Source organism: Protopterus annectens, chromosome 15.part0, assembly GCF_019279795.1.
Source record: "Protopterus annectens isolate FY-2018-M chromosome 15.part0, PAN1.0, whole genome shotgun sequence".
Classification (NCBI taxonomy): domain Eukaryota; kingdom Metazoa; phylum Chordata; order Ceratodontiformes; family Protopteridae; genus Protopterus; species Protopterus annectens.
Window position 1 is genome coordinate 428039939 of NC_056749.1, and position 26565 is coordinate 428066503.

At 39.3% G+C, this 26565-nt stretch overlaps 1 protein-coding gene across 1 annotated transcript in view; it reads right to left on the reverse strand.

Moving 5' to 3' along the window:
* The window catches only part of MTM1 (myotubularin 1), a 1351953-nt gene that overhangs the window by 25509 nt on the left and 1299879 nt on the right, over window positions 1-26565 (reverse strand). The window contains exon 14 of the mRNA XM_044057169.1: window positions 6420-6596. Coding sequence (XP_043913104.1) covers window positions 6420-6596 — 177 coding nt within the window. The remainder of the gene's footprint in view (window positions 1-6419; window positions 6597-26565) is intronic.

Genomic DNA, 26565 nt, shown 5'->3' on the forward strand with positions numbered 1-26565 from the left:
GAAAGCCAAAGGAATTACCAGCCAAATAACAGAATGACTGAATCCAAAAATAACAGAATAATTAAATCCAGTGATGACCACTTAAGTACTGAGGACCTCCCAACTACCAAGAAAGTCACCCTGCTGTATTTTTGTTTACCTCAGCACCCGCTTGTAGGAGGCTGAGTTTAAGTTTATACTTGCCACCTCAGATCTGGGACTGCATGTCACCATTTTTAATGGTTCTAAAAATAATGCAAACAACAAAGGGGAAAGAGGATACTGCTGCTCAAACAGAACTTAACAGAGAGAAACCCCCAAACACTTTAATTTTCACTTTCAATTCCTCATATATACTCCTAATCAGCCGTATAATTTTATTAGGGACTGCAAATGCTTCCAATGCCCTACTCATAAAATCCCATCTTACTCTGCTGAATGCTTTCTCTGCATCAAGACCCACCAGCAACAGTAGCATCTTTTAAAATTCTGCTTCCTTCTGATTTATCACTGTTCTATTTATGTTTTTTTAAACATCTTTATTGAATTATCACTTGCGACACAGGCAAATTTACATTTATATAAAAGTAATCAAACTGTATTAACAAATTCACATTTACAAAAATTATACTTCACATATATTGTTATATATCATATAACTTAAGCCACATTACATATGTTATTCAATTCCTGACCTTTTTTTTTTAAACAAGAAACATCTTTATTAAACCATCACTTATGACACAGGCAATCATACATTTATATAAATGAAAACAAACCACACCAACTAAATCCTAGTTGCAAGCATTTTACATTACAAACAATACTGACACTCACCCCCAGTTGCAAACATTATACATCACTTCTAACCTACCAATCATTTTCAGTCTGACATTACACAGCTCATTTAAGTCCTACTTTCTTTTCAACCTCATTCCTCCCCTGGATGTATTGTTCCCATAATTTCCATTTTTTTCCTATGTAGTTTCCTACCTTTTTCAAAAGATCTTGAATCCAGTGCTTTTATTTCTGTTGCTATATTCACTACTTCTAGTGTAGTTGGTTTAGATTTTGATTTCCTTTTCTAGTAATTGCTTTTTGGCAGCCACCATAATTAGACACAGCAAGGCTGTACTATGTCTAGGCAATTCTGATTCTGTATCATAGCTCAGAAAAATCATCTCCCTTGTCACACTAATCTGCCTAACGAGTATCTCTGCCAGTGCAAGTGCATCCCGCAGAGAATGCTTAAAATCTACTAAATCACTGCATTCCCAGAAAATATGTTCCCAATTACTCTTTCTTCTGAGTCACACCTCTAACATTTGATGTGTACCGGAGGAAAAATACTTTGGAGTCTACTTCAGGTATAAAAATATCTATGTAAACATTTCCAATAAAAAAATCCTAAATCTTCTAGCTTTGTTGCATGTTTGGGAGGCATACATACATCTTCCCATTGCTTTTTGTGAAATGCTTATCCAATCTCTCTTATCAATCCTTTCTAACCTCCTCTGATTTATTCTTACAATTATCATGCAATATTTTATACGCTCTACTAATTATTCCTTTTTTTAACGGCAGTTTCTGTTCTAGATTCTACTAAAAACTCTACCAGGGCTGTTTTTTTCATTAAGAACCCCATTTCTTTCTCTTTGCCTATACACTGATATCAATCCTTGATAGGTAAGACAATCTCTAACCTGCAGTCCAAATAAATTCTTGGTGTCTTCCCATTCTACTACATTTCCCCCCTTCTAGTTATTTGCTACCAATACCCTAGTTCCTTTGCAAGTTTTCTCCAATACATTCCAGCCCCCTCTTCCCTATTGTCCATATCCTAATTGCAGTTATCCCTATCTTCAGAATTTTCTTTCTTCATTACCATGTTGGCTTAATTCTTAGTATACTTTCTGCTACTTTATGGATATAATATTCTGTATGATTTTTGTTATTCTCCTTAAAGGCCTGCATCCAAAATCCCAGTCTCTCTCTGTTTCTTGAGATCCACTCCCACCCCAGTTTCATCATCATCCCTTTCCACTTTGAATTATAGTTTTCTGCTCATGCTATGCATAGGAGCCTTAACTGTGTAACTTTGAAATACCCTGTGGATTAATGAAAGCACAAGAAGAAAAGAATCTGCAAATTCACTGACTATGAAACAAAGGGATACTTCTTCCAGGAAGATGGAGAGGTGACTACTGACAGAATGAGGTTGCCTGGTGTAAAGCTTGCTAGATGTGTGAGCACAAGATGCCAGTTTTCTTATCCCAGGAGAACTCAGCAGCAGGATTACAAAGCCTGAGTACTGTATAGCAGGAGGATGGATGATGGAGAGGGTCAAGCACAAAAGCAAGACAGACACAGTCCTGATACAGAGTACACTACACTGCACTTGACGTATGCATTATAAATCAAGAAAAAGCTGAAACAGCAAAGAATGATGGCCTGTCAGAGGCAACATTATATCCCCACATTGCCTGGCATGAAAGAAGAGGGATCAAATAAGGTAACTACCCCATGCAAAAAGAGATGCCCCCACCCCAATGATATGAACTGCGGAGACCAAGAAGGATAGGGGAACAAAGTCAGCTGGGTACTGAAAAGGTATACATATAGTTAAAGGCTAGCAAGGGACAGAAAAAGTCTAAAAGACTAAATAAATTATCACATCTTATAGGATACCAAGTGCCAAGTCTGGCAGTTCTGAATGAAGAAGCACATTATGATAAAGGAATAACAATACATCAAAATGCAGAAAATGGCTTACATAAAACAGATTGCAGCAGTTAAACCATGTATAACACTCCAGCCAGACAAAAGTGTCAGAGGAAATGGAAATACAAAGATCTGTGGCTTAAACCTGACAACCCCCTAGAGCCAGGCAAATGCAATGTAAAGCCATTCTAATGGCACTGAATCATATGATAGAGACCATATTCAGGCCCACTGTAATGGCACTGAATCGTATGATAGAGACTATATTCAAGGCCACTGTAATGACACTGAATCATATGATAGAGACCATATTCAGGGCCACTGTAATGGCACTGAATCATATGATAGAGACCATATTCAAGGCCACTGTAATGGCACTGAATCATATGATAGAGACCATATTCAGGGCCACTGTAATGGCACTGAATCGTATGATAGAGACTATATTCAAGGCCACTGTAATGGCACTGAATCATATGACAGAGATCATATTCAGGGCTACTGTAATGGCACTGAATTGTATGATAGAGACTATATTCAAGGTCACTGTAATGGCACTGAATCATATGATAGAGACCATATTCAAGGCCACTGTAATGGCACTGAATCATATGATAGAGACCATATTCAAGGCCACTGTAATGGCACTGAATCGTATGATAGAGATCATATTCAGGGCTACTGTAATGGCACTGAATTGTATGATAGAGACTATATTCAAGGCCACTGTAATAGCACTGAATCATATGATAGAGACCATATTCAACACTAGAAATGAAGATGAAGAAAAGTACTGCTGGCATCAACTGCTAAAGCAGGATCAAGGCTATAGAGACGAGGAGAAATAAAGTCTGGCAGACTAAGTTGCTGAAACCTCAATAAACAATATTATCCAACAGAAGACCAAGTCCTAAGGTCTGGGTCCTTCAGGTGGACATTACTTACATTTTTAGGAAGGACACATCATTCAAAGAGTTATTTGAGAGTATTAATACAGGGGTTACGAGGTTTTCCAATAAACCCATGGGAAATTTCAAATGTGGGAGGTGTTCGGTATGTAAACATGTCATTAATATTGACAATATGGTGACAATTAATGGACAATACGTAAGGATTAATCAACATATCAATTGTTATACACGCAATGTGGTTTACATTGCAGTATGTCAAACATGTGATAGTTTCTACGTAGGGAAAACCAGTAGGTTGCTACGGGACAGGATTAAAGAACACTTACTAGACATTAAAATATGAAATTAACTAACGCCCTAGCAAGACACATTAATCAATTTAATAGTCACGAGTTTAAGTTTTTTGGGGTATTCCACCAGGGCATTGACCCGCAAGGTAAAATCACTAAATTTAACCTTGATACAGTGGAATTAAGAATGAAAATCTTATTAAACGCCAACCAATATCCTGGTTTAAACGAATATATTAGCATTAAACCCATTTTATGGTTACACCACATTAAAGGCATCTAGTAGGTATAATTAGTCCCACATGGTCCTCATATACTTAATACACTTGAATACACCCCCTCAACGTTTTTAATGATTTTAGCACATGAGCATTTTAGTGATATTTTGTATATTTTTACGGCCAGATTTTATTCCTACATACATGTACACATTTTTAATGTTTTTAATGTTTATAAAACATATATATAATTTGTACTTACAGCTTATTTATCATTTTAATACATTCATATATGTTAATACATTTGTTTTTTACACAATTTTTAGACCTAAGTCTATATTTAATTCCGTGGATGAGTTTTTTTACGTAATATTTTTCACGTAACATTGTATTTTTTACACAACACTCATAGTGTCATACATTACACACTTTGGAAGTTTAGTACATACATGGGTATCTATTCAGTTTTATTGTAATATTACATTATACATTATATACACATTATTTATGAATCGAGACGTGTTTCTTTAACCAGGGGTTTTTATATATACAAACTTTACATATTTTTAAACATACATATCATTTCATACATATATATATTTTTTATATATATACATTATATATAAACATATTTAAATTACATTACATGTATGATTTTAATATATTAATGAATTTATATATTTTCGTAACATTCACACTATTGTACACATATGCATATTTTATAGTCAAATTCATTGTCTTATTAAGTATTGTTCAGTGTGTTTACGTTTTAACTTTGGTGTTATTTTTAAGGCTGGTTATTCATTCGCCTTATTACACAATCAAGTGACTTAATGGAATAATCAATGTAATTAAAGCGGATATATAAGGATTTAGTTTTGGATGTTACATTGTTCTGAAGAAGTCCGAGAAGTCGGACGAAACCTAGGTCGACGCATTGTGTTTTGTGTTTGTACCATTAAAGATACTTATCGTACTCACAGTATCTTGGAGCGTTTATTGGCCTTACAGTACTACATCAGTTTTTGTGGATTATTGACATCACATTTTGTGGATACAGCACTTCTGCCTGGATTTGTGCCTGTTCTCCTCCAGTAACTTGTTAAGATGAAGAAAAGTACTGCTGGCATCAACTGCTAAAGCAGGATCAAGGCTATAGAGACGAGGAGAAATAAAGTCTGGCAGACTAAGTTGCTGAAACCTCAATAAACAATATTATCCAACAGAAGACCAAGTCCTAAGGTCTGGGTCCTTCAGGTGGACTGTAAAGGGTGACAGCTATTCCCAGTAAGTTTTAATAAATAAGGTACCAGCCTTACAAAAAGAAGTGAGGTGCTGATGAATAGTCTGTTTGGCTGACAGGGATCACTAAGAAAAAATAAAGTAAACTGGACTATCTTTTTCAAATGGGTGACACAGCAGTAGAAAGTTCAACCATCCTGACATGAAGACAAAAGGAAAAATAAAAATGCAGCTCTGTTAATCATACTCTAGAAGGTGCATTACTGTGCAAAAAATAAAGATGTACAGACACAAGCAATAGAAATGGTAATGACTTTGGATAAATCAACTGCAAAAGAAATGTGATGAGAACATCAACTGGCACCACACCCTGGAAGCTTAAATTTTTTAGGCTTCCAAATCCAAGTTCAAAATGATAAAGGTCAGAACCTAGTACTTACAAGAGAATGGGAAATATGACACTTCAGTGAACTGATTACTGAACAGCCAAGACTATATTTTCTACTGTGTACACAAGTTTGGAAATTCTTTATTGACAGTATTTGTTGAACAGGTTAAACCTGTTACTAGTATTCATCTGTTTACATCATTTCTTATCAACTACCCCCAGACTTAGTTTCTTAAACAGTGACTACAGGTACTGCAATCCCACCTGTAAGTTCTGGAGCTTTGGACTAACAAAAACTGGAAACCATGTAGTTCATGGAAGTGTAATGGTCAGGTACAGTCAGTGTCAGTGGCCTCTATGCTTGCCATTCATGGAGAAATATTGGCGATGGCCACAACTACGCCTCAGGGAGAACATACAGAGCAAATGCTGACTCTTCTCAAAGTGAAAAAGCAGTCCACACCATCCACAGGGGACAATAACAAAATTGCAACTAGCCTGCTTAAGGCTTACAATACAATCACTATACAAAGAAATATTAGTACCTTCTACTACAGATCAGACCATTCAGATAAGAAGAGACTTCCCAGAATGCAACCTATCCAGGCAGCAATTCAATGCTTTTTTTTCCATATATGTGTCAGGTCCAATGTTGTTCTGGGAGACTTACCTGTTGTCTGACTCTTGGGTTCCATCTGATATAATAATTAACCCAGGGTTCCAAGTGACGCATACTTGCTACTGGATACAGTATCCCATTTGTTTCTCTGCTGTAGAATGGATTAGTATACTTGATTTTTTCACTGTTAATTAATGACCACAATGATACTGTTTTCTCTCTTACACCCTGTTGTGGGGGGAAAAAAAATAAATGTAACAGACAGAAGCAACAAATGTAACAGACAGAAGCAACAGATCAATGACAAAGTTCAAAATTTGCAAGTTTTCTTTTTTATCACAACAGCTTCCAATAAGGTTAGAGCAGCAAAGCTCAACACTCTGTTAACTATAGTCTTACCGATGTCTAAACAAGCCTGTAGAACAGTGCTGGGTGGTACTGACATCAACAAATGGAAACAAATGTTTCCTAACCACTTCTTTTTCTTCGCTGAATGATCTATATATGACAAGCAGCATCGTACCTTCAAGCAATGTACTCTTGAACTCACTGTTGTACAATGATCCACAGACAACACATTTTGTCACATGAAAATATAGCAGTGACAGCACAGTGCTTTCAGCTGTACAGCTCCAGCACACCAGTCTGTGTTACCTGAAGTGCTGGTGTTGATGCTACACAGGTCATCAAAAATAAAGGCTATATGGTCACTTTATCTCTGCTGTGTACACTGAAACCCATTTAGTTAAAGAATGGAACACTGAATGGGTACCTGTTTAGCACATAACTTGTCCCAAGTTTCAGCTAATTTGGAGTTAGTTAAATTAGGTATGGGTGCAGGTGGCAAGTTCTTAGCATGAGAGGCAAAGCCACCACCACAAAAAAAAAAAAAAAAAAGAGTTACCTGTTTGTTCACCTGGCTGAGTCTAAATGGCTGCAGTTTATTTGTCCATGACAAAGTCAACCCCATTTGAATTAAAGGGCAGTGACAATGTCATATGAGTCAGTGTTGCCTTGCCCATACCCAGGGCATGCATTCAGTGAAAATAGAGACATGAAATCTGCTGGTGTCAAAAATCTCTGTACTGTATAAGTGTGTACTTCTCTCATAAAGGAAAATGGCAACTACAGTTGCACTTCTGCATAGCACTAACCACCCTCTGTGACTTCCATTCTCATAATCATTTCTTTATTTGCCAACCCCTCCCCTTGTTTTAGGAAATACTTTGCTAATGTGAATGTACAAAAAAAGCCCATCAGCTATTTTCTGACTCTGTGGTGTCAATTCATCAGTGTTATTTTCTCAAACTGTGAACATTAGCAGGTGCCCCTTCTGTTGTAAAACACTGGACTACTTACCTAAGCTCCCCATAAAAGTACTGAATCTTCCCCTTCTTCCACTTCACAATCAACATAAACAAGACCTTTTTTAACCTCTCAAACTCTCTTACTCATAACTTACAATACTGATGTATATGGGCATTTTGGTTTCTGAACTGGGTAGACATTTTCACTCGCTAGGACATGACCAGTGCAACACACTTCACTTGGTTCCCTGGCTAGATGTTTTTCTATAGATATTTCAACAAGCAAAGCTATGTGTAGGTACTTCATAACTTGTTGGCCCAAAATGTTCAGCATGACATGGAAGAGACACCATCTCATGTACCATCAGCAATGTTTGTGAAGTGTTTTCTATATGCTAGGGTGGGCAGTTTGTTGCAGAGGTTAAGGCTGAAAACTTAAGTTGTTGTGGTACAGGCTCTGATGTCTTTGTTTGCTTACTGTGTGAAACTGAGCAAGTCACTTAACCAGGCATTGCTCCTGGGTCACCACTGAAAATGGACTGTGTGTCCAGTGGGCCTACCTAGTTAACAAATGGGTATTTATTTTATGCTAATGTTGCAGTTAATATGCAAAACAGTTTCTGACCAAAGCATCCACTTTACAAACCACTATGTATAAAGTCACAAAGGAGCACAATGAAAAAACAAAACTATTGAAAACTGCCAGGGTTATGACACTATATTTAATTTGGTGAACTGCTAAGCATGCAATAATGCCCAGCAGGGTGTGTGCTATTGTGTAAACAACACATGACCAAGGGTTTTGTACACACCTGGAAGGGCATTACTTACAGGACACACACCCTGGACGGCGTTACTGCACTTACAGAATAGAATATTTGTTATTTTTTTTATATTTGTCTTTTTTAATATACATATATATATATTTTTCTTTTTTAATATTTTTGATATTAAATTATTCCTCCATCTAATGTTTCAAACTTATGTACATGTAAATGTTATTGGAGGAAGTATTTTACATCCAAAATGTAAGTTTGCTTAACATCTACACACACTATATCTCTCACACACAAACATTCACAAGCAGTATACCTTTAGAATCACACACTTAAAATCAGTTAATAAAGCTGTCCATAAAAAAAGTTTCTTACTTCCATATCTCTCCGCTGTCCAGATTTTCAAAGAATGTCCAGATTCTTACCTCATTTTTCATCTGTTTCTCATAAAATTTGTGGTTTGCTGGAAAATCATTGGGAGCTGAAGTCACTAAATAATGACAATCATTTGAGTTTCAGACTTCATTTCCTTCAGAAAATGCATGCTATCACAGATACTGTTATTCTAGCAACTTTTTTAATTTTGTAAGAGTAATATTTAACATGCGTGCCTATTTTTGTGCCTTTGTTCCATACCTCTTAATGTTACATAACTGCTGTAGCCACTGATTGAGCTCTCTCTCACACACTTCTGCTTTCATGCATGGAAGTACGCATACACTCACATGCAGACAGAAACAAACAGCCAAACACGCGCACACACACACACACACACACACACACACACACACACACACACACACACACACACACACTCTTTTCTTTATTTTTTATTAAATGTTTTTACAATTTTATACTCGCTAAACATCAAAAGTGCTGATTAGCGAGCTTTCTTACAGTCTGAGCTCCACGGCAGCTTAATATTCTGCTGCAAAGTGGTGGACTCAATTTTCAGCAGGCCTTACATTAACACCTTGCTGGAGAAGATTCATTCTCCAATAAGAGTGGCAATGTACAGGTCACCTGTTCTCAATTTTTGATTAGCCCTATCTTACACAGCATTCTTTATTTGAATCTTTACAGCTAGAAGACTTTACAAGCTATTTTCTTACTGCTGACAAGCTAGCAAAAATAGATTCTAATATCCCAGAAAACTGAAGCTGTTGGGTGAAAAATATTAAAGGTAACTGGGTTTACATGTTCCTACATGTCCTAAATTAATTAATGGAACAAAGTACATAACTTAATCAATTTATTTTGAATAATAATTTTAGATTAATTCCATAAATTTGCTATAGCTTTACCTACAGCTATTACCTTCAATGAAGCTTTCCTTCATAAAAGAGCTTTAGTAAAAAATTAGAAGTTATGTACTCACCATAACGTTCCATCTGAGTAGGTAGTTCATTTGTCTGCAACCTGTGGGTTACGGATCCGATATCGGATCCAAGCCGGCAACTTGTTTCAAGCTAATGGATCCGAGCTCCTAGCTCCTCCCTTCACCCATAATCCCCTGCTAACCCTCCATGACCTCAGATCGAGTTTGCCTCTCCATATATATCCAACAAAGGATATCTAAAAACTAATAGATCCAAAGAAGGTCAGGGGGAAGGAGGGGCGCATCGTTGCAGACAAATGAACTACCTACTCAGATGGAACGTTATGGTGAGTACATAACTTCTAAATCTGAAGTAGGATTGTTCATTTGTCAGCAACCTGTGGGACAGAGTCCCCAGCTACCTGCACCCTGGGTGGCCATCATGGAAGGATATTATGAAGCACCGCAGAGCCAAAGGATGCTCTCCCTCTAGAAAGCAGTTCTAGCTTGTAGTGGTTGATAAAGGTATGAGATGAAGCCCAAGTGGCTGCAGAACAAATATCATCCAAAGGAACTCTAGACTTGAAAGCCGCAGAAGTAGAAATGGAGAGAGTGGAATGAGCATGAACTCCTTCTGGTGCGGGTCTACCCAAGGCTTGATGAGCTAGTAGGATACATTGGGAAATCCAGTGAGATAAAGATACTTTAGAGATAGCTTTCCCCAAGTTAAATTTGGCAAAGGAAACGAACAGCTGGTCGGATTGTCTATGGCCAGCCGTCCTTTGAGTATAAAAACGAAGCTGCCTATGAACATCCAATGAGTGCAGCTTGTATTCACCCTTATTTTGATATTTAAGGAAGAAAACCGGTAAATTTATGGATTGGTTTATGTTGGTATCTGATGCTATCTTGGGAAGAAAGGAGGGATTGATCCTGAGGTACACCCTATCAGGGTGAAAAATCAGGTATGGAGGCTTTACAGAAAGAGCCTGAAGTTCCGACACTCTTTTCGCTGAAGTAATGGCTACAAGGAATGCTGTTTTCTGTGACAAGAATTTGAGATCCACTGAAGCAGCGGCTTCAAAGGGTGGAGCAGTCAAGGCTTGAAGAACTAAAGTAAGATCCCATGGGGGTACAGCTTCTTTTACAGGAGGTCTAAGTAAAAAGGTACCCTTGAGAAAGGTTTTACACAATTTGGCTGACATCAAGGGCCCTGAATCATGTCCCACATGATAATGAGAAATGGCTGCCAATTGTACTTTGACAGTTGAACAACTAGCACCTTCTTGAAAGAGTTCAGTTAGGAAATCTAAAATGGATGGAAGAGGAGCCGTAAAGGGATCTAGATCGCGGCGCTCTGCCCAGATGGAAAAACATTTCCATTTGCTGTGATACACTTTCCTGGTGGAGGGCTTATGTGCTGCCACGAGGATGGCTTTGACTGGTGAAGAGATACCGGGAGTCCTAACTAGGAATGAACTGGAGCAACCAAGCTGTCAGTTTCAGATTGTCCAGGTTTGGAGTTGGCAAGTCCAATGGATGGGAGAAGAGATCCGGAATGGGATCTAGAATCCAAGGGTGATTCACAAGGTGAGACCACAGGTAAGGGAACCAAATTTGTTGAGGCCAGAATGGGGCAATGAGAATCATCTTGCTCCCCAACCGCGAGGCTTTCTGTAAGAGTTGTATCATCATTGGAAGAGTAGGATAGGCATAGAGTAGACCGGGTGGCCAAACATGCACCAGAGCGTCTCTTGGAGATTCCCCTGGTGGGGGGATTAGAGCGAAGAAATTGTCGCATTTGGCATTTGAGGGAGATGCAAAAAGATCGCAGCAGGGTTGCCCCCATGTTGCAAATATCTGCTTCACTACTAGAGGATTGAGAGACCACTCGTAAGGGGTAAGAAGGGTGAGGCTGAGCTTGTCCGCTAGGATGTTGGTCCTCCCCGGAATGTGCGTTGTAATCAGAAAGCGGATGGTGGAGATCGCCCATTCCCACACTCTCATGGCTTCGCGGCAAAGAGGATAAGATCTGGTTCCCCCCTGTTTGTTGATATACCAGACCACTGACATGTTGTCCGAGTAAATTGCAATTGTTCCTGCAGGGAGGAAGCTCTGAAGTGCTTGCAACGCCAACAGCACCGCTCTCATCTCCAGAACGTTGATATGCAGGGAGGTCTCTGTATCGTTCCACGTGCCTTGAACTGTCCTGCCTGAGTAATGCCCCCCCCCACCCGAGGCGGGAAGCGTCCGTGGTCATAGTGGCGATAGGGGGAGAGGTGCAGAAGGGACGGCCCGTATGGAAGTTCGATGCTTGGAGCCACCATAGTAGCGCCCTTCTGCAAGCCTTGTTGATAGCAATGGGATGGTGGAGAGGAAGGGATAGGAAGGACCATTGCACTAACAGAGTCCATTGCAGGACTCGCATGTTCAAACGGGCGCATGGAAGGAGTGTAATCGCTGCTGCCATGGAGCCCAGTGCCCTCAGGATCAATTCCGCTGGTGAAGCCTCTGAATGAAGGATAGCCCGCACATGAAGTTGTAGATTTCTGATTCTCTCGGCAGTTAGGAAGGCTCGCAAATCTCTGGTGTTTATTCTGGCACCTATGAATTCTATGATCTGTGTTGGAGCCAGTAGAGATTTGCCAACATTGATAGTAATGCCTAGTTGTGGGGCTAGATGGAGAAAGAAGTCTCTGGCCGAGCAAAGTAGATGCCTTGTTGGTGTGGTCAGGAGCCAGTCGTCCAGGTACTGGAAGACCTGAATTCCCTGGAGTCTCAGGTGGGCCGCAATCACTGCTAACACTTTGGTGAACACCCTGGGGGCTGTGGTGAGACCAAAGGGAAGGACCCTGAACTGGTAGTGACCGGCTCCCAGCCGGAAGCGAAGGAACCTCCTGGATCGTTTGTCTGTTAAGATGTGGTAATACGCATCCTTGAGGTCTATAGAGCACATCCAATCGTTCTCCCTCAAAAGGGGGAGGATAGATTGAAGAGTGACCATTCGGAATTTTTCCTTGGTTACTGACAGGTTCAAGCGGGAAAGGTCTAGGATGGGTCTCAGGTCCCCCGTCTTTTTTGGCACCAAAAAGAACCTGGAGTAGAACCCTAATCCGAGCTGGTCTTGGGGGACGGGCTGGATGGCTCTTTTTCTTCGCAGCTGCTGTATTTCTGTGGCTGCGGCCTCCCTGTGATCGGGTGGTACATCGGGGAGGTTCTTGGATTGGGGGACATGGAGAATTGGTATTTTGTACCCTCTGGATATGATGCGAAGCACCCAGCGGTCTGTTGTGATGGACTCCCATGCCGCTAGATGTTTCGAAAAATGCCCCCTGACTGCCTCCAGAGTGGAGCAGCTGGGCAACCCCTCAGGGCTGCTGCGCAGGCCACTCAGAGAAAGGTTCTCTGGACCCGAAATTTCTCGGAGCCCCTCTGCCCCTGGGGCGACGTTCTCCCTGTCCACCTCTGCTATGGTAGGACTGGTTGTCCGGAGCTGGTTGGGAATGTTGTGATTTCTGGAACCACATCTTCTTCTGACCCTTTTGGTTCCTTGAAAAGGACCGCTGGGGAGCAGAGAAGTGGACTCCGACGGCAGACAATGTCTTCCCGTCCTTCTCACTCTGGACAAGCGTCTCGCGAACTGTTTTGCCAAAAAGGGCAGAACCATCGAAGGGGGCGTTCGCGAAGGATGCTTTAAAGGGCTCCGTAAAGTCGCAATGATGGAGCCAGGCCTGACGTCTCATGACTAGGCCTGCTCCGCTGGCCCTAGCGGCTCCCTCTGTGATGTGGGACAACAGCCGCATAGAGGTGTTTGAAATAGATCTCAGAGTGGCCATTCGGGTGGAGTACAAATGTTTATCCTCCTCCGACATGGACTCCAGGGGGGATGCAGCGTATTCTTTGATAAGATCCCACTGCATCCTGATGACATGTGCCATATAGTTCAGAGACCTTACTGAGAAGGTCGCTGAACTAAAGACTCGCTTCCCTAAGCGATCCATCAAATGGGACTCTTTGCTCGGTGGATGGACTGAGGGACTCTCTTGAGCCAATTCCCTATTTGTGGCTGCCGCCATCAACATGGCATCTACAGGGGGGCCCTTACTCCAATGTGACCGGTCTGAGGGGGGGGCTAAGAATCCTATCCGGTCACTTCGGTATTGGCTCCACGGTGTCCGGATCCTTCCATGCCCTAGTGGCTCAGCATCTCCATGATGTCTCCAAAGGAGACATCCTCAGGGGGTGATCTTGGGGAGCCTTCCCCTTCCTCCATGTCCGTGTCCTCGGTTAAGGACTCAGGGGAGTCCACGTGCCTCCTTTTGCACTTATGCTTGCGGGGAGCTTCCTCGGGGGGACTGTCCGAGGAGGCCTCGCCAGCAACATCTTGTTCCAATGGAACTGTCTGTGACATCGAAGCAGGCTGTCCCTTTAGCCGGGTGATGGAAGCCTGGCGCAGCAGAGAGGGAGTGCAGGGAGGAGTCGATGCAGGGACCGGGGGTCCGGATGCTCTCAACAGAGCCCTCTCCACAACATCGAATGCCGAGGGAGAGCCACTCTCCAATGGATCCGAAAGTCGGCTCCCACTCGGATCCGATGAAGGGATCGGAGCCGGCACGAGACCGTTGGATCCGAGGACCAGTGTGCTCCGACCTGGACGGAGCCGAAGGCACACTGAATCCCCCGGATCCGAAGCTCGGACCACGGCTCCGAGAGGTCGGATCCGACAGACTCGAGGATAGGGTCGGATCCGAAGTACCAAGTACTGTCGGCGCCGACCCACCCCCGGCTCCAAGGCTGCTCGGCTCCGAGCACTCCGAACCCGGGTAGCGGGTCGGAGAAGGAGCAATTGGGTGGAAAAAAGGTGTTGAGCTCCCCCCCTGAGGGGGGGGGGAGGCAAGAGCACTCCCATCTGCAGCTGGGCCTGGATGAACCTTCGCATCATCCGGTCCAAGTCTGCATCTGATAAGCTGAAAGTGGATCTCGAAGAGGCCACTGAGGCAGGCCTGGAATGCCGCCTCGATGACCTCGACGGAGATCAGGTCTCCTCCTCCTCGGGCCCTGGGGAGAAAGAAGGGGGATCAGAGCCGAGGAGGAGGAGACCTAGAAGCAACGGAGGGAGAAGCCCGCTTAGCTGGCGTGGCCGAAACTGAGGTCTCGGCCTGCCGCTTGTGGTGCTTCTCCCTCCGTTTCTCTCTCCTGGCCTCCCTGTCCTCCGACACTTTAGCGGGAGTTTGAGTCCCAGTCGGAGGCGGGGGGGCAGGAGTGGCAACCACCACAGGCTGTGATGGAGCCACGGGAGTAGCAGAGGTAGCGGAGGCTGAAGCTGAATCCGGGGGTAGAAGTCCTGACAGGACCAGCTTCAACCTCCGTTCTTTCAGTGCCCTGGGGTTGAACGCTGCACAGATAGTACAGCCCGAGGTGAGGTGTTCAACCCCAAGGCACCGAACGCACCGAGTGTGGCCATCAGCCGGGGAGAGCTTATGGCCACACTCGGTACATTTAGAAAATATGGCTTTTGGGGCCTCAGCCATTCCCTTTTTTTTTTTTTTTTAACTAAAAATGAAAAGAAAAAGACAACTACACACACACAGGCCCCAAAAGACACTCAACAAACACTCACACACTAGCGAACAGCGAAGGGAGGGTATTAATTAAAAATAGGGAACCTAACTCAGACACACTTTAGAAATATTAATTTAAACTAAAACAGAAATTCCTGACGAAAAAAGTTAACTTTTTTCACTTATCTGCGGAGCTCAAGAAAAGGATCCAGCCATCACAAGCGCGGCAAACTAGATCTGAGGTCATGGAGGGTTAGCAGGGGATTATGGGTGAAGGGAGGAGCTAGGAGCAAGAAACAAGTTGCCGGCTCGGATCCGATATCGGATCCGTAACCCACAGGTTGCTGACAAATGAACAATCCTACTTCAGATCTACTACTATGAATTGAAAACTTTTAGACTGACCTGAAACTGAAGTTGGTATTTTTCTTTAAATAAATGTGTAGGAAATGTAAAGAACGTAAATATAAAATATTAAGTAAAATATGGATATTTACTTTATGTCTAAAACAGCATTAACTCCCTTAATTTAAAGCTATATTACAGATATGTAGCTGTTTGCTTATTAATTTATTTATTTTCCAGAAACAGAAAACTAGAAATGGGGGAGAAAATGGAAAAAATATCACTGTTTGCAGATGACATTATCCTATACACAGCCAAGCCAGAGCATGAGGTGTAGCCTCTGTTTGAAAAAATGCAGGAGTTTGCGAAGATCACAGGATGTAAAATTAAGGAAACAAACAAAAAAAGGGCTAGCTATGCTACGCAATGTGCCAACACACCACTTAGTGCAGTTATCCCTATTTATGGGACCATGAGAAGATTAACTATCTAGGGGTCTGGTTAATGCAGGATATTCTTCAAGTGGCCAAAGAAATGTGAGGAGAAATACATTAAGAATATTAAGTACTATAAAGAAACTGAAAACTTTACTTATGGATGAGAAGAGTAAAGTTTGGGCCGTAAAAATGTTGTTGGTACCTTTAATTCTTTATGTGGGCTAGCCATATTACCATCAGCTGAAAGAGCGGCTGTGGCTGAAACTCATGAAACTGAAGCGAGTTACTTTTGGAAAACAAGAAATAAAGAAAGAATACAATGTAAGAAATTAATATGACCAAAAGAGAACTGTGTTTTTTAAATATGAAAATGTACTTTAGAGCAATGCAATTTAAGACTATTAAATTTAATGCAGTACACGTAGTATAGGCCAAAATGGAAACACTTTATAGAAAATAATGTGTGAAATGGAAAAGAGGATACAATGATTATTTGGCAAATTCTTGAAACAGCAAAGACAAGAAACATGAACAAAAATATTTGAAGACTGCATATAAATAGGTGGTGGTGTTAGGGAAGGTCATCAAATGGGAAAGTCTGATGAGACCTATTGGTTTATCCTCTACACAGTCAAGGAAGGGGGGAAATGACTGGGCATCCACAACATGGAGAGCAAAAGACAAAGAGTCTAACTGATCAGCTGATGAAGGGGGAGAGGGTAAAAAAAAATCTGTTAAGACAGTACAGTAGGATTTCACGAACAGTAAAGAAGAGGATCACCAAAACATTTTAGGGTTGAAGTCCGAACTAAAGAAACCGTTAAAAAAATAATGAAGGAGAAGGCAAACCAAATCTACTGCATTTCCTTCCTATGACAGGTCTGAAAGAACACAGTACAAGAAAAACAATTATCAATCGGGCGTATAAAGCTATACTAGATATGAAGAATAAGAGTGACAAAAAGTTGAGCAAATTTTGAGTATAAACATGAGACAGGAAATATATAAAGGACCACAGGAAAGAGACCTGTATAGCTCTGAGATATGCAACAAGATCAAGAATATTTACGAGTTTTGTGAGGAAGTTTTCTGCACATATACCTCTACACATCAGCTATGCTTGAGAAAGTGTTCCGAGAAATGAAGGGAAGTTTTTGGTAATGTGATGGCAATGAAGTAAGTACATGAGAACATATGCTTTGGGGCTGTGAAGTGATCTTGTGAGAATAACTGTGGAGATCTGGGAAGAAAAAGTGACACTTTCCAAAGACTATTTTCTGCTTTAATGGGACACAGAAAACATTCATAGACATTCAAAAGTGTTATTAGTATTACTCATGACAGTGGGGAAAACAATCATTAGGAAATGGAAAACAAAATAAAAAAAAAAAAAATTAAATAGGTGGTAAGAAGGATGGCAGAAATAAATAATATGGAACTGAATGAGGGAAGGAAAGAAAGAGGAAGTTTTCTGGTCAAACAATGGTCACTCTGGGATAAATTGGACCTGTAGCTGGAGTGGCTTAGGAATATTTATTTGAAGAGCCCTTGAGCGTTTAACAGATGATGGAAGGAAAATATGCAGTCTATTACTAATGCATGGGGAAAGGATGAATACATTGATAAATCTAATTACCTTTAGTGCTGTACATAGTTGTGTGTGAGTATTAGAATGAGCATGAGGAGAAATGTTTAAAGTAATTTGACATTTGGGTTGTAACGATATACCTTAATAGTATAAATGACTGCAACTGCAAATGAATGAATGTAATCTCTGGTCTTCAGAATACAGGATAATACAGATTTATAATTTCAACTGTCTACACCAGAAAAAAAGAGAGGAAGTTAACTGTGCAATACGCATGAGGACTGCACATTACTTTTTGATGTACCTGAAATGGATAACAAAAAAAGAATGGGTTTTTAGACTGACAGGTGTGCATGCTACAAAGAACAAAGGAAAAAGTAAATATGTCGGTAGAAACACATCTGTATTAGCTTGTTGGAATAATGATAATATGATGTGGAAATGTTATTTTACTTTATTTCCACTTGTTTACCGGGAAAGTCATACTGGGGCTAAAATGGTCTGTTTTCAGTGTAGACTCAGGGAGAAAAGCTCCACAGAGTACAAGGATGTAACAGAACAACAGTCATATAAGATACATAATATGTACAGTACAATGCTCATATAGGATACATGTTAAACAAATCACACCTGAGGCACATATTGTAGAAGGAAACAAAGGATTAAAAAATACAAAGCTGGTTTAAGGATGTACTATAAAATACATTAGACAAGAAGATAGAAAGTTCAAGCGCTAGGTAAGCAGTTGCTTAATGAGACAGAAAAAGGAGGAAAAGGAGTACTGGGTAAGGGGTTTAGTTAAGAGGAATGGGAAGGGTAGGGAGAATAATTGAGGGATACGAGAAATCTAACTGTTTAGTGCAGCTAACTGGGGAGAGAATGGATTTATATCAGGGAAAAACGTATGCTGACAATTAAATAGGCAGTAATTGTAGTAAAGCAGAGAACACATATGACAAAATCTTCAGTACATTTGAGAACACATCAAAAGGGTTAGGAAGAGCAATGGTTTTTCAAAGCACAGAAACGTTACATGTACAGTGTGTCTAAAAATGAAGGCAACTGAGGAAAAGTAATACAGTCTACCTCCAAAAACAAATAAGGAAAGGGGAAGTAAACCTTACAGATGAAAAAAAACAACCTGAAAAATGTTTTTTTACACATGATAACGGATGAAAACTAGAGGAGAAAGGCTGAACGAAGAGGAACTGATTGAAGCAGAGAATGAAGTGAAACAGTATTGTAAAATTAGAGTTTTAGACATGCATACAAACAGCACTGTGTTTTAGAGATACAGAAAAAGAGAAGTAAATAAAAAATGAAGACTTGACAAAGGAATCCAGAAATTAAGGGATGAGAAGGAGGGAATGCAGAGAGAAACAAAGTATTACTTAATGACTGACAAAACTAAGGAGAAAATAAAGAAAGGCATATGAAGAGGCAAAGAAAGCGATGACAGTAAGTAGAAAAGCACTGAAGAACTAGAGAAAGTGATGAAATTCCATAACAAGTTCTCTGGTTTCATGTGTCATATCAAAAGCAAAATGATAAAGATGTGAAATGAAGTGATGAATAAACGTGGAGATAAGGGTTTCAGCACTGGTGCAACTACCATGGTAAAGAAAAATAATTCAAACTACTGAGTCTAGAGAAACATTTCATATATTTAAAACATTTTTAGGATTTTAATATCAGTAAAAACAGGAGCTAGAAAGAATGCTACCAGGAATAGTTTGTAAATGCTGGAAGTGCATGCATAAAAAGTATTACAGATGTTCTGGATGTAGTAACAGCAATTTTTCTGCATGGGGGAGACAGAAAATTGATGGGTACAGGACTGTTTTAGAAGAAAAAAGCTTTTGAGGGGGTGATAAATGTGAAAAATTATTGAGAATGGGTTGTCCATCTGGTATGGCTTAATGTATTAGCAGAATGTACTAATGTATAGAATGGAGAATAGTCGTTAATATGTACATGTGAGACACCTCTAAGTTTGAAAGAGATGTGAGACAGGACTGTTCAGAAGTCCATCAATATGCATCAATTTTGTCAATACCCGTGTGAAAGACCTAGGATGAATTTAAGGAATGGAAATACAGAGACTGGAAGTAAAGCCAATCCTACAGTGATGCATTATACAGGTGATTTGTATATTTCGTAAAAGATGAGGTGGGAAAAGCTTGGCACACTTGTAAAGAACGTAAAGCTAATAGGGAAACAATGACAATACTGGGAAGATTCTGCAGAATTCGTTTTTGATATGTACTCCATTTACTGCACTCAACATATGATATTTTAATACACAGTTATCTCATCCAAACTAGTGTCATGTTATCCTAGATTTCCTTAATTGTGTAACGTTTATAAACTTTAGGATGTAGACATGTGATACATATTTTGATTTTCTACTATAATTTGAAAGCAAAGAGATTATATTGGTACATTAAAATTGTTTAACCTTATGGGTCAAGAGGCTACCTGGCAGCAGGCAATTTTAGGACAAATAGACTTCTTCCACCACAGAAAATAAATACTTCAGATTATGATATTTATGCTGGCAACATTTTACATTAAAACTTAATATCTTACTTTAAAAGATATGCCTAGTACAAATTAATCGAATGTGAATACAAAATACCATGTGGCATACAAGCTGACCATTATATAAAAACAATTGGGAGTTAGTATGGAAGACTGTTTTGTAAGCAAGCCATTGCCCCCAAGACATGGTGTAGGAGGATTTGGTGAGCTGACATTCCCCACAGGTGTGTAGGTGTGTGTGTGTGTGTGTGTGTGTGTGTGTATATATATATATATATATATATATATATATATATATATATATATATATATATATATATATATATAAATATCTTGTGATGGATCAGCTCCCCATTCAGGATTAGTTTCACTGCCTTGCTTGCACTCTTTGAGGTTCCAGCTTCCCTAAGCTAAGTCTCTGAACTGGATTAAATGGGTTAGTGGAGAATGAATGAATGAATGAATGCATACATGATATGAGGGATGTTAGCTCTGGTCTTTTCACATTTCAATGTCTGACTTTTTTGTGATTTTTATATTTGGCCTTAATTGACATACACATTCCATTTTGAGAATTAGGATATGCAACACAGTAGAGCAGATAGCACTGTTGCCTCACAGCAAGAGGTTCTCTGGTTCGATTCTTGGCTAGGGTGCCCTCTATGATTAGTCTGTATGATCTCCCTGTGTTCAAGTGGGTTTCCTCTGGGTGCTTTGGTTTCCTCCCACATTCCAAAGACATGCAGTAGGAGGACTTGACACAATAAATTGACCACAAGTGATAATTTGTGTGAGAGTGTATGGTATGGAAGAACAGGAGTGGCAGGGCTAGCCACCCTTTGGTGTGAACCTTGGCTCTAGATGATTGCCATTACTGAAGTGACACCCTGACCCCATGTGTAAAAATGGGAAAAGGGGTTGTGGATGCATGGAGGGATGGATATGCAGCACCATGGATTATGTTTATGTAATTGCTGATCTTTTTTTGTGTCTTGTAATTAAAGCAGTTGTAATTTTTTGCATCTGCACTTCAAGTTTAAATTATAATTACTGCACTTAAAAGTAAATAAAAGCACACTGAAAAAGAATAATAATAATAATAATAATAATAATAATAATAATAATAATAATAACAATACCCTACACTACAGTTTAAATCTGCTTTTAAAAACTATTAACTGGGTAGTGGAGACCTGAGAAGAAAAAGAAATGACAGTGGCCAGGATCCAAAATCGTTCTGTTAAATTTTCTATGTGGTGTCAGTCTTTCATTTACGAGAATGGTTGGACATTAATGTTCGTAGGGTATCTGTTCTGTGGTATGAGGGGGTAAAATGAATAAAACTGTTTAGAAATGAAGTGCTATACAAAAAACAGTAAAGAAAGGGGTCTTGAATATGTATAATGATCTTTGTTTTATTGTTTGCAAACATTTACTAATATGTGGAATAAGAAAAGGGGCAAGATCTGAATTTTCAAGAGAAGAAAATGGATATAGTGCAGGAAGTAAAATGAAACAAAAATGGAAGAGGGAAAACAGATAAACAGAAGGGAGAAGGTACAACATATATGGAAGGTGGAAGAAAAGGAGAAAAAGGTAAAATCTAGAAAAAAGTACAACAAATAATGAAAAATAAACGACTTTTTAACTGGTCCACTGTAACATAAATACAGAGGAAAATCTGTCAACAGTTTTGAAAGAACATAGACTAGTTATATAAGAATAACTAAGACTCACACCAAATGTACCTGAAACAGGAGAGATTCACCTATACACTCAAAAACTGAGGCATGAAGAGGGAATCTCTCTAGATAAATGAAGAACCTCCTACTTAGCAGAATACATCCAATGAGAGGTAGTATTTTTGGCTGCTCAAGTCATCTAGAAGATTTCCACCATCTACTTGGATTAGGTTAATCTAATGAAACAAGTCCCGAAAGGGACTTCTCTGGCTGTACCAAGATGGAGTCGAATACTGTCAAGAACGCGACAGCCTGAAATTATACCTCTGCAGGTCACCATGGAGTGAAAGAAATGGCTTCTAGTCTTTCTTTTCTAAGTTTGTCCTTCAGACGGAGAATCAGAACAACTCAATATGGAAGAGAAAAAATGGCATGCACTGCCAATTCACCCATGACTTGCTGAACCAAATTGAACTACAAGCATCTTGTTATCTTTTGTGGTGAGCAGTATGATCTTCAGGGGAGTACGTCAGTCCATGGATGGAGATTTCAGTAAACATGAAGAAACCAAAGCCAGTTCGCTAAAATCACCTTTGATGAAAGTGAATGTTGCCTTTTTCTCCACTGTTGTGTGACCTCAGAGTTGGTATATTTATTTGTTTGACATTTGTTGACCAGGATAGTCCGTCTGAGCCTGTGCCCTTTTTTCAGCAGAGGCCCGGGGAGAAAATCTCCAAAAAGCAAGTTTTAAAATAGTAACAAGATATATCAATTCACTAATATAGACTTAACAAATGATAAAATGCACAGTATAATTGAGAAAAATTGGGTTTCATAAGAAATATAAAGCCAAATCTGTCAGCAGTGGAACTTAAGACATAATTAAATCATGAACTCTGTAAGTAGGAAGAAGAAGAAGTGAAGTAAGTAAAGAAGTGGTTAGTAAGAGGAAGGAGAGATGAGGAGGAGGAGATATGTCTAAGGATCAAGTGTTAGCTACTATGCTGCAAGATAACATAGCGAGAGAAATAAAAGGTATCAAAAATAAGAAGAGGGAGTAAGGATTGAGAAGGGTAAAGGTGAAAAGTAGGTAGTAGAAATAGTGCCAAGCAGAGAAATGACGTAGGAAGTAAGTAAAAGGGAGAGGAAGGGGGTGGAAAGTGAAGGGGGGGTTAGAAGAGAGGGAGGGAGAACTGAAGGAAAAATATTAAGTGGGGTGATTATAGGTGAGTAATTTTGTGGACAAACTTAACATGTTTGATCAAAACTGTTTAGATGGAAGAAACTGCAACTAGAAGTTGCCTATTTGCAAGAATGTATATCTAAAAAAGTGGTTCCTAAGGGACTACGTCAATGGCGCTATCCTGCAGGGTTAGTGAACAATTCAGTATTTCACAAAGAGTTGTTAGCCCTTTTTGATACACAGGGCTTTGACTTTTTGTCAGCTTTAATCAATTTTTACAATTGTGAAATTACAGTACTCATAGATGAACTTGAAGTACTGGAGACTGGATTAATGCAGGATAGTGACTTTCCACGGTATAAATATGATTATTTAAGGATTTTTTCTAGTATAGAGGCATCTATGAGTAAAATGGCTAGTAATAAAAAACGTAAAATGGACAGAGACCTCTTTGACTATAAAAATAATAAAGCCTATCCCCCTCCACCACCAATAGGGAATAATTCATTTAATAGAGAGGCTGACAATCAGGTAGCTACCCCTACTGATAACATTGAACATCAAGAGCAAACTGTGGTTCGTAGGAGCGAACATATTCGCAACCAAACCAGCAATAACTCTAATACTAACAGTGGTAACAACAATACCAATAACCAAAATCCGAACTATACACATGAACAAAATGATAGTAATCAGGTTTTTTTCAGGGACAACAACAGACATATGAACAACAACACCAGGTCCAACTACGGGGGTCAACCACAGAGGAGGAAGAGACGGAATCAATGGAGGAGATGATGCTTCCTCCAATAATGGGACCTACAGTTCTCACAAGCCAAAACTGTGATTTTAAAATTTACAACTACACGGTTTTGACTGTTGACCAACCAGTTGTTGAATTTTTTTCGAAAGGGCTGTCTTTTGTCCCTGACAGAAGGGGCGATTTGGTTAAAACTATTATAGACCTAAAATTATTTGTTAGGAAACTGAATTCAGCAGTTTCTCTAGGTAACACACCTGCCCTTTGTAACACTTTGAGAGTATCAAGTGTGTTTAATCTGCCATTGAATTGCATTTTGAATTTATTTGAAAAAGTCTGTGAAATTGATTTAAGATCTAAGCTTAATAATAATTGTTCTGCTGTAAGTAACAACAAAAAAACAAGTAACATCTCTAGGAATGAACTGGAATTTATTACTTTGCTATCTGACTGTAAGGTTAGAGTCATGAAACCAGACAAGGGAGGGGGGCTGGTATTCATGGATGAATATTTGTATGATAAAAAGATGTTAAACCACCTGCAGTCTGACATATACTCGATTTCCAGTCTTAATGAGATAAATGGTGCCTATAGGAAAATTAGGGGTATCTTGGATGATTATTTTTGGAAGGTAGTATTGATTGTAACATCTTTCATTTTCTATCCATGCCAGCTCCAAAAATTCCCGCTATATTTGGCACACCGAAGATTCATAAAAATTGAGTAGATCCCCCATTTCGGCCTATAGTTGATGGGAGAGAATCTATTACTTATGCTTGTGCGAAATATGTGGATGGGATACTTAAGCCGATGTTAAAAGGGGAACCCCAGATATGCAAAGATTCCTGGGACTACTTGGAAAATTTTAGTAAAATTGAATATAATTCAGAGTATGTGTTTCTGGTAGTAGATGTAAAAGACCTATACACTGTAATTCCACACCAACTTGGTATAGATTGGACCAGGAATTTTATGCTTACTAAAAATGCTACTTCTGTACAGATGTATGTTGTGGAGACCCTTCTGGAAATTGTTTTTTCAAATAATTTTTTAATGTTTAAGATTCAATTTTATTTACAAAATACTGGAATCGCCATGGGGTCACCATGCGGATGTAGCTTTGCTAATAGTGTAATGGCATTCTGGGAACATGAATTTTTGTTTAATAATGAATTATATCAACAACATGTCACTTGGTATACAAGATACCAAGATGATATGTGTTTTATTTGGAATAGTTCACCAGATCTAATTTCTGACTTCATAGACAGCATTTCAATGATGACTGACTTTTTGGAGTTTACATACTCTATGACTATGGAAGAAATGCATTTCTTAGATGTAACTATATCTAAAGATAGGGTTAACAATAAGTTTAAATCTTTTATCCATAGAAAACCAACTCATTCTAATAGTTACCTTCACTTTTCAAGTTGTCACCCCATCCATCAAAAAAGAAGTGTGGTTAAAGGACAGCTTGTTAGGGCTGCCAGGATGATATCAGAGGAGGCTGACTTTTTTAGAGAATGTGATAATATAGGCAAAATGTTCCTGTGTAGAGGCTATCTATATAATCTAATAAAACAGTTACAAGAGGAAGTGCAGACCAAAAGACAAAGTGGTCACTTTAAGCCATTGTTGGGAGGTGGATTATTGGATAGGTTGACTAAGTTGGGTACAAATAATAATAATGATTTGGTATCAAACAATATTACTTTTTTGTTCACATATAGCATTGACTTCCAGGCGATTAGGGATATATTGACTAAAAATTGGAATATCATTCTGGAAGATAGAGCATTAGCTAAAACTTCAGGCACGCATCCAACTTTTGCATATAGAAGGGGTCCCAACTTAAAGGCAATTGTGGAAAAAAGTAGAGATTCTAGTAAACAAAAAATATTTGGTATGAGAAAATGTGGAATGTGTAGCCAGTGTAAATATGTTGTAGCTTGTAGTAAAATTAATATTAATAAATTAAATATTTCCATCCAAGGAAACTTTAACTGCGAGTCAAGTGGGGTGGTTTATGTCGCTGTTTGTGAAAAATGTCCTTCCTTTTATATTGGCAAAACAGAGAGGAAACTGAGAAAGCGAATTTATAAACATTTATATGCCATAGGAAGGAATGACTTGACAAACGCATTAGCTAGGCATATTCTTGAATATCCAGAACACAGTTTCCTATTTTCTGTTATCCATCAGGTAAATACTGATATTAGAGGTGGGCCCTGGCAGCTCCATTTAGAAGAGCAGGAGCTGTTCTGGCAAGTTAGAACATCTGCACAGTTTCCACCAGGGCTAAATGATGTTGCCTCTATTAAGTGTATTTTAAAATTAAAAGCCTTACGTAGATAAATTAGTAGGCAACAATGCCTTCTTAGTAAGGTTATTAAATTATATGGTTGGTGTTTTTTTATAGTTATATCCACATTTAAATCTAAATATAAGTATAGTATACATATACATATATATTTATACTTATATGCATGTTGAGTGGCTTGTAAACATCATACATTTAATTTAAATCAATGTGTTTTATCCTATTTTATCTGATATTATACTAATGTTTTTATTTAGTTATATATTTATATAATGAAATGTGTAGGGGTAATCTTAATTATGTAAAGCTCTATGTACTTGTTAATTTGTCAATCTGTTAATTTGCTAATTGTTTGGGTCAGCTGAAGTGGAGTGTA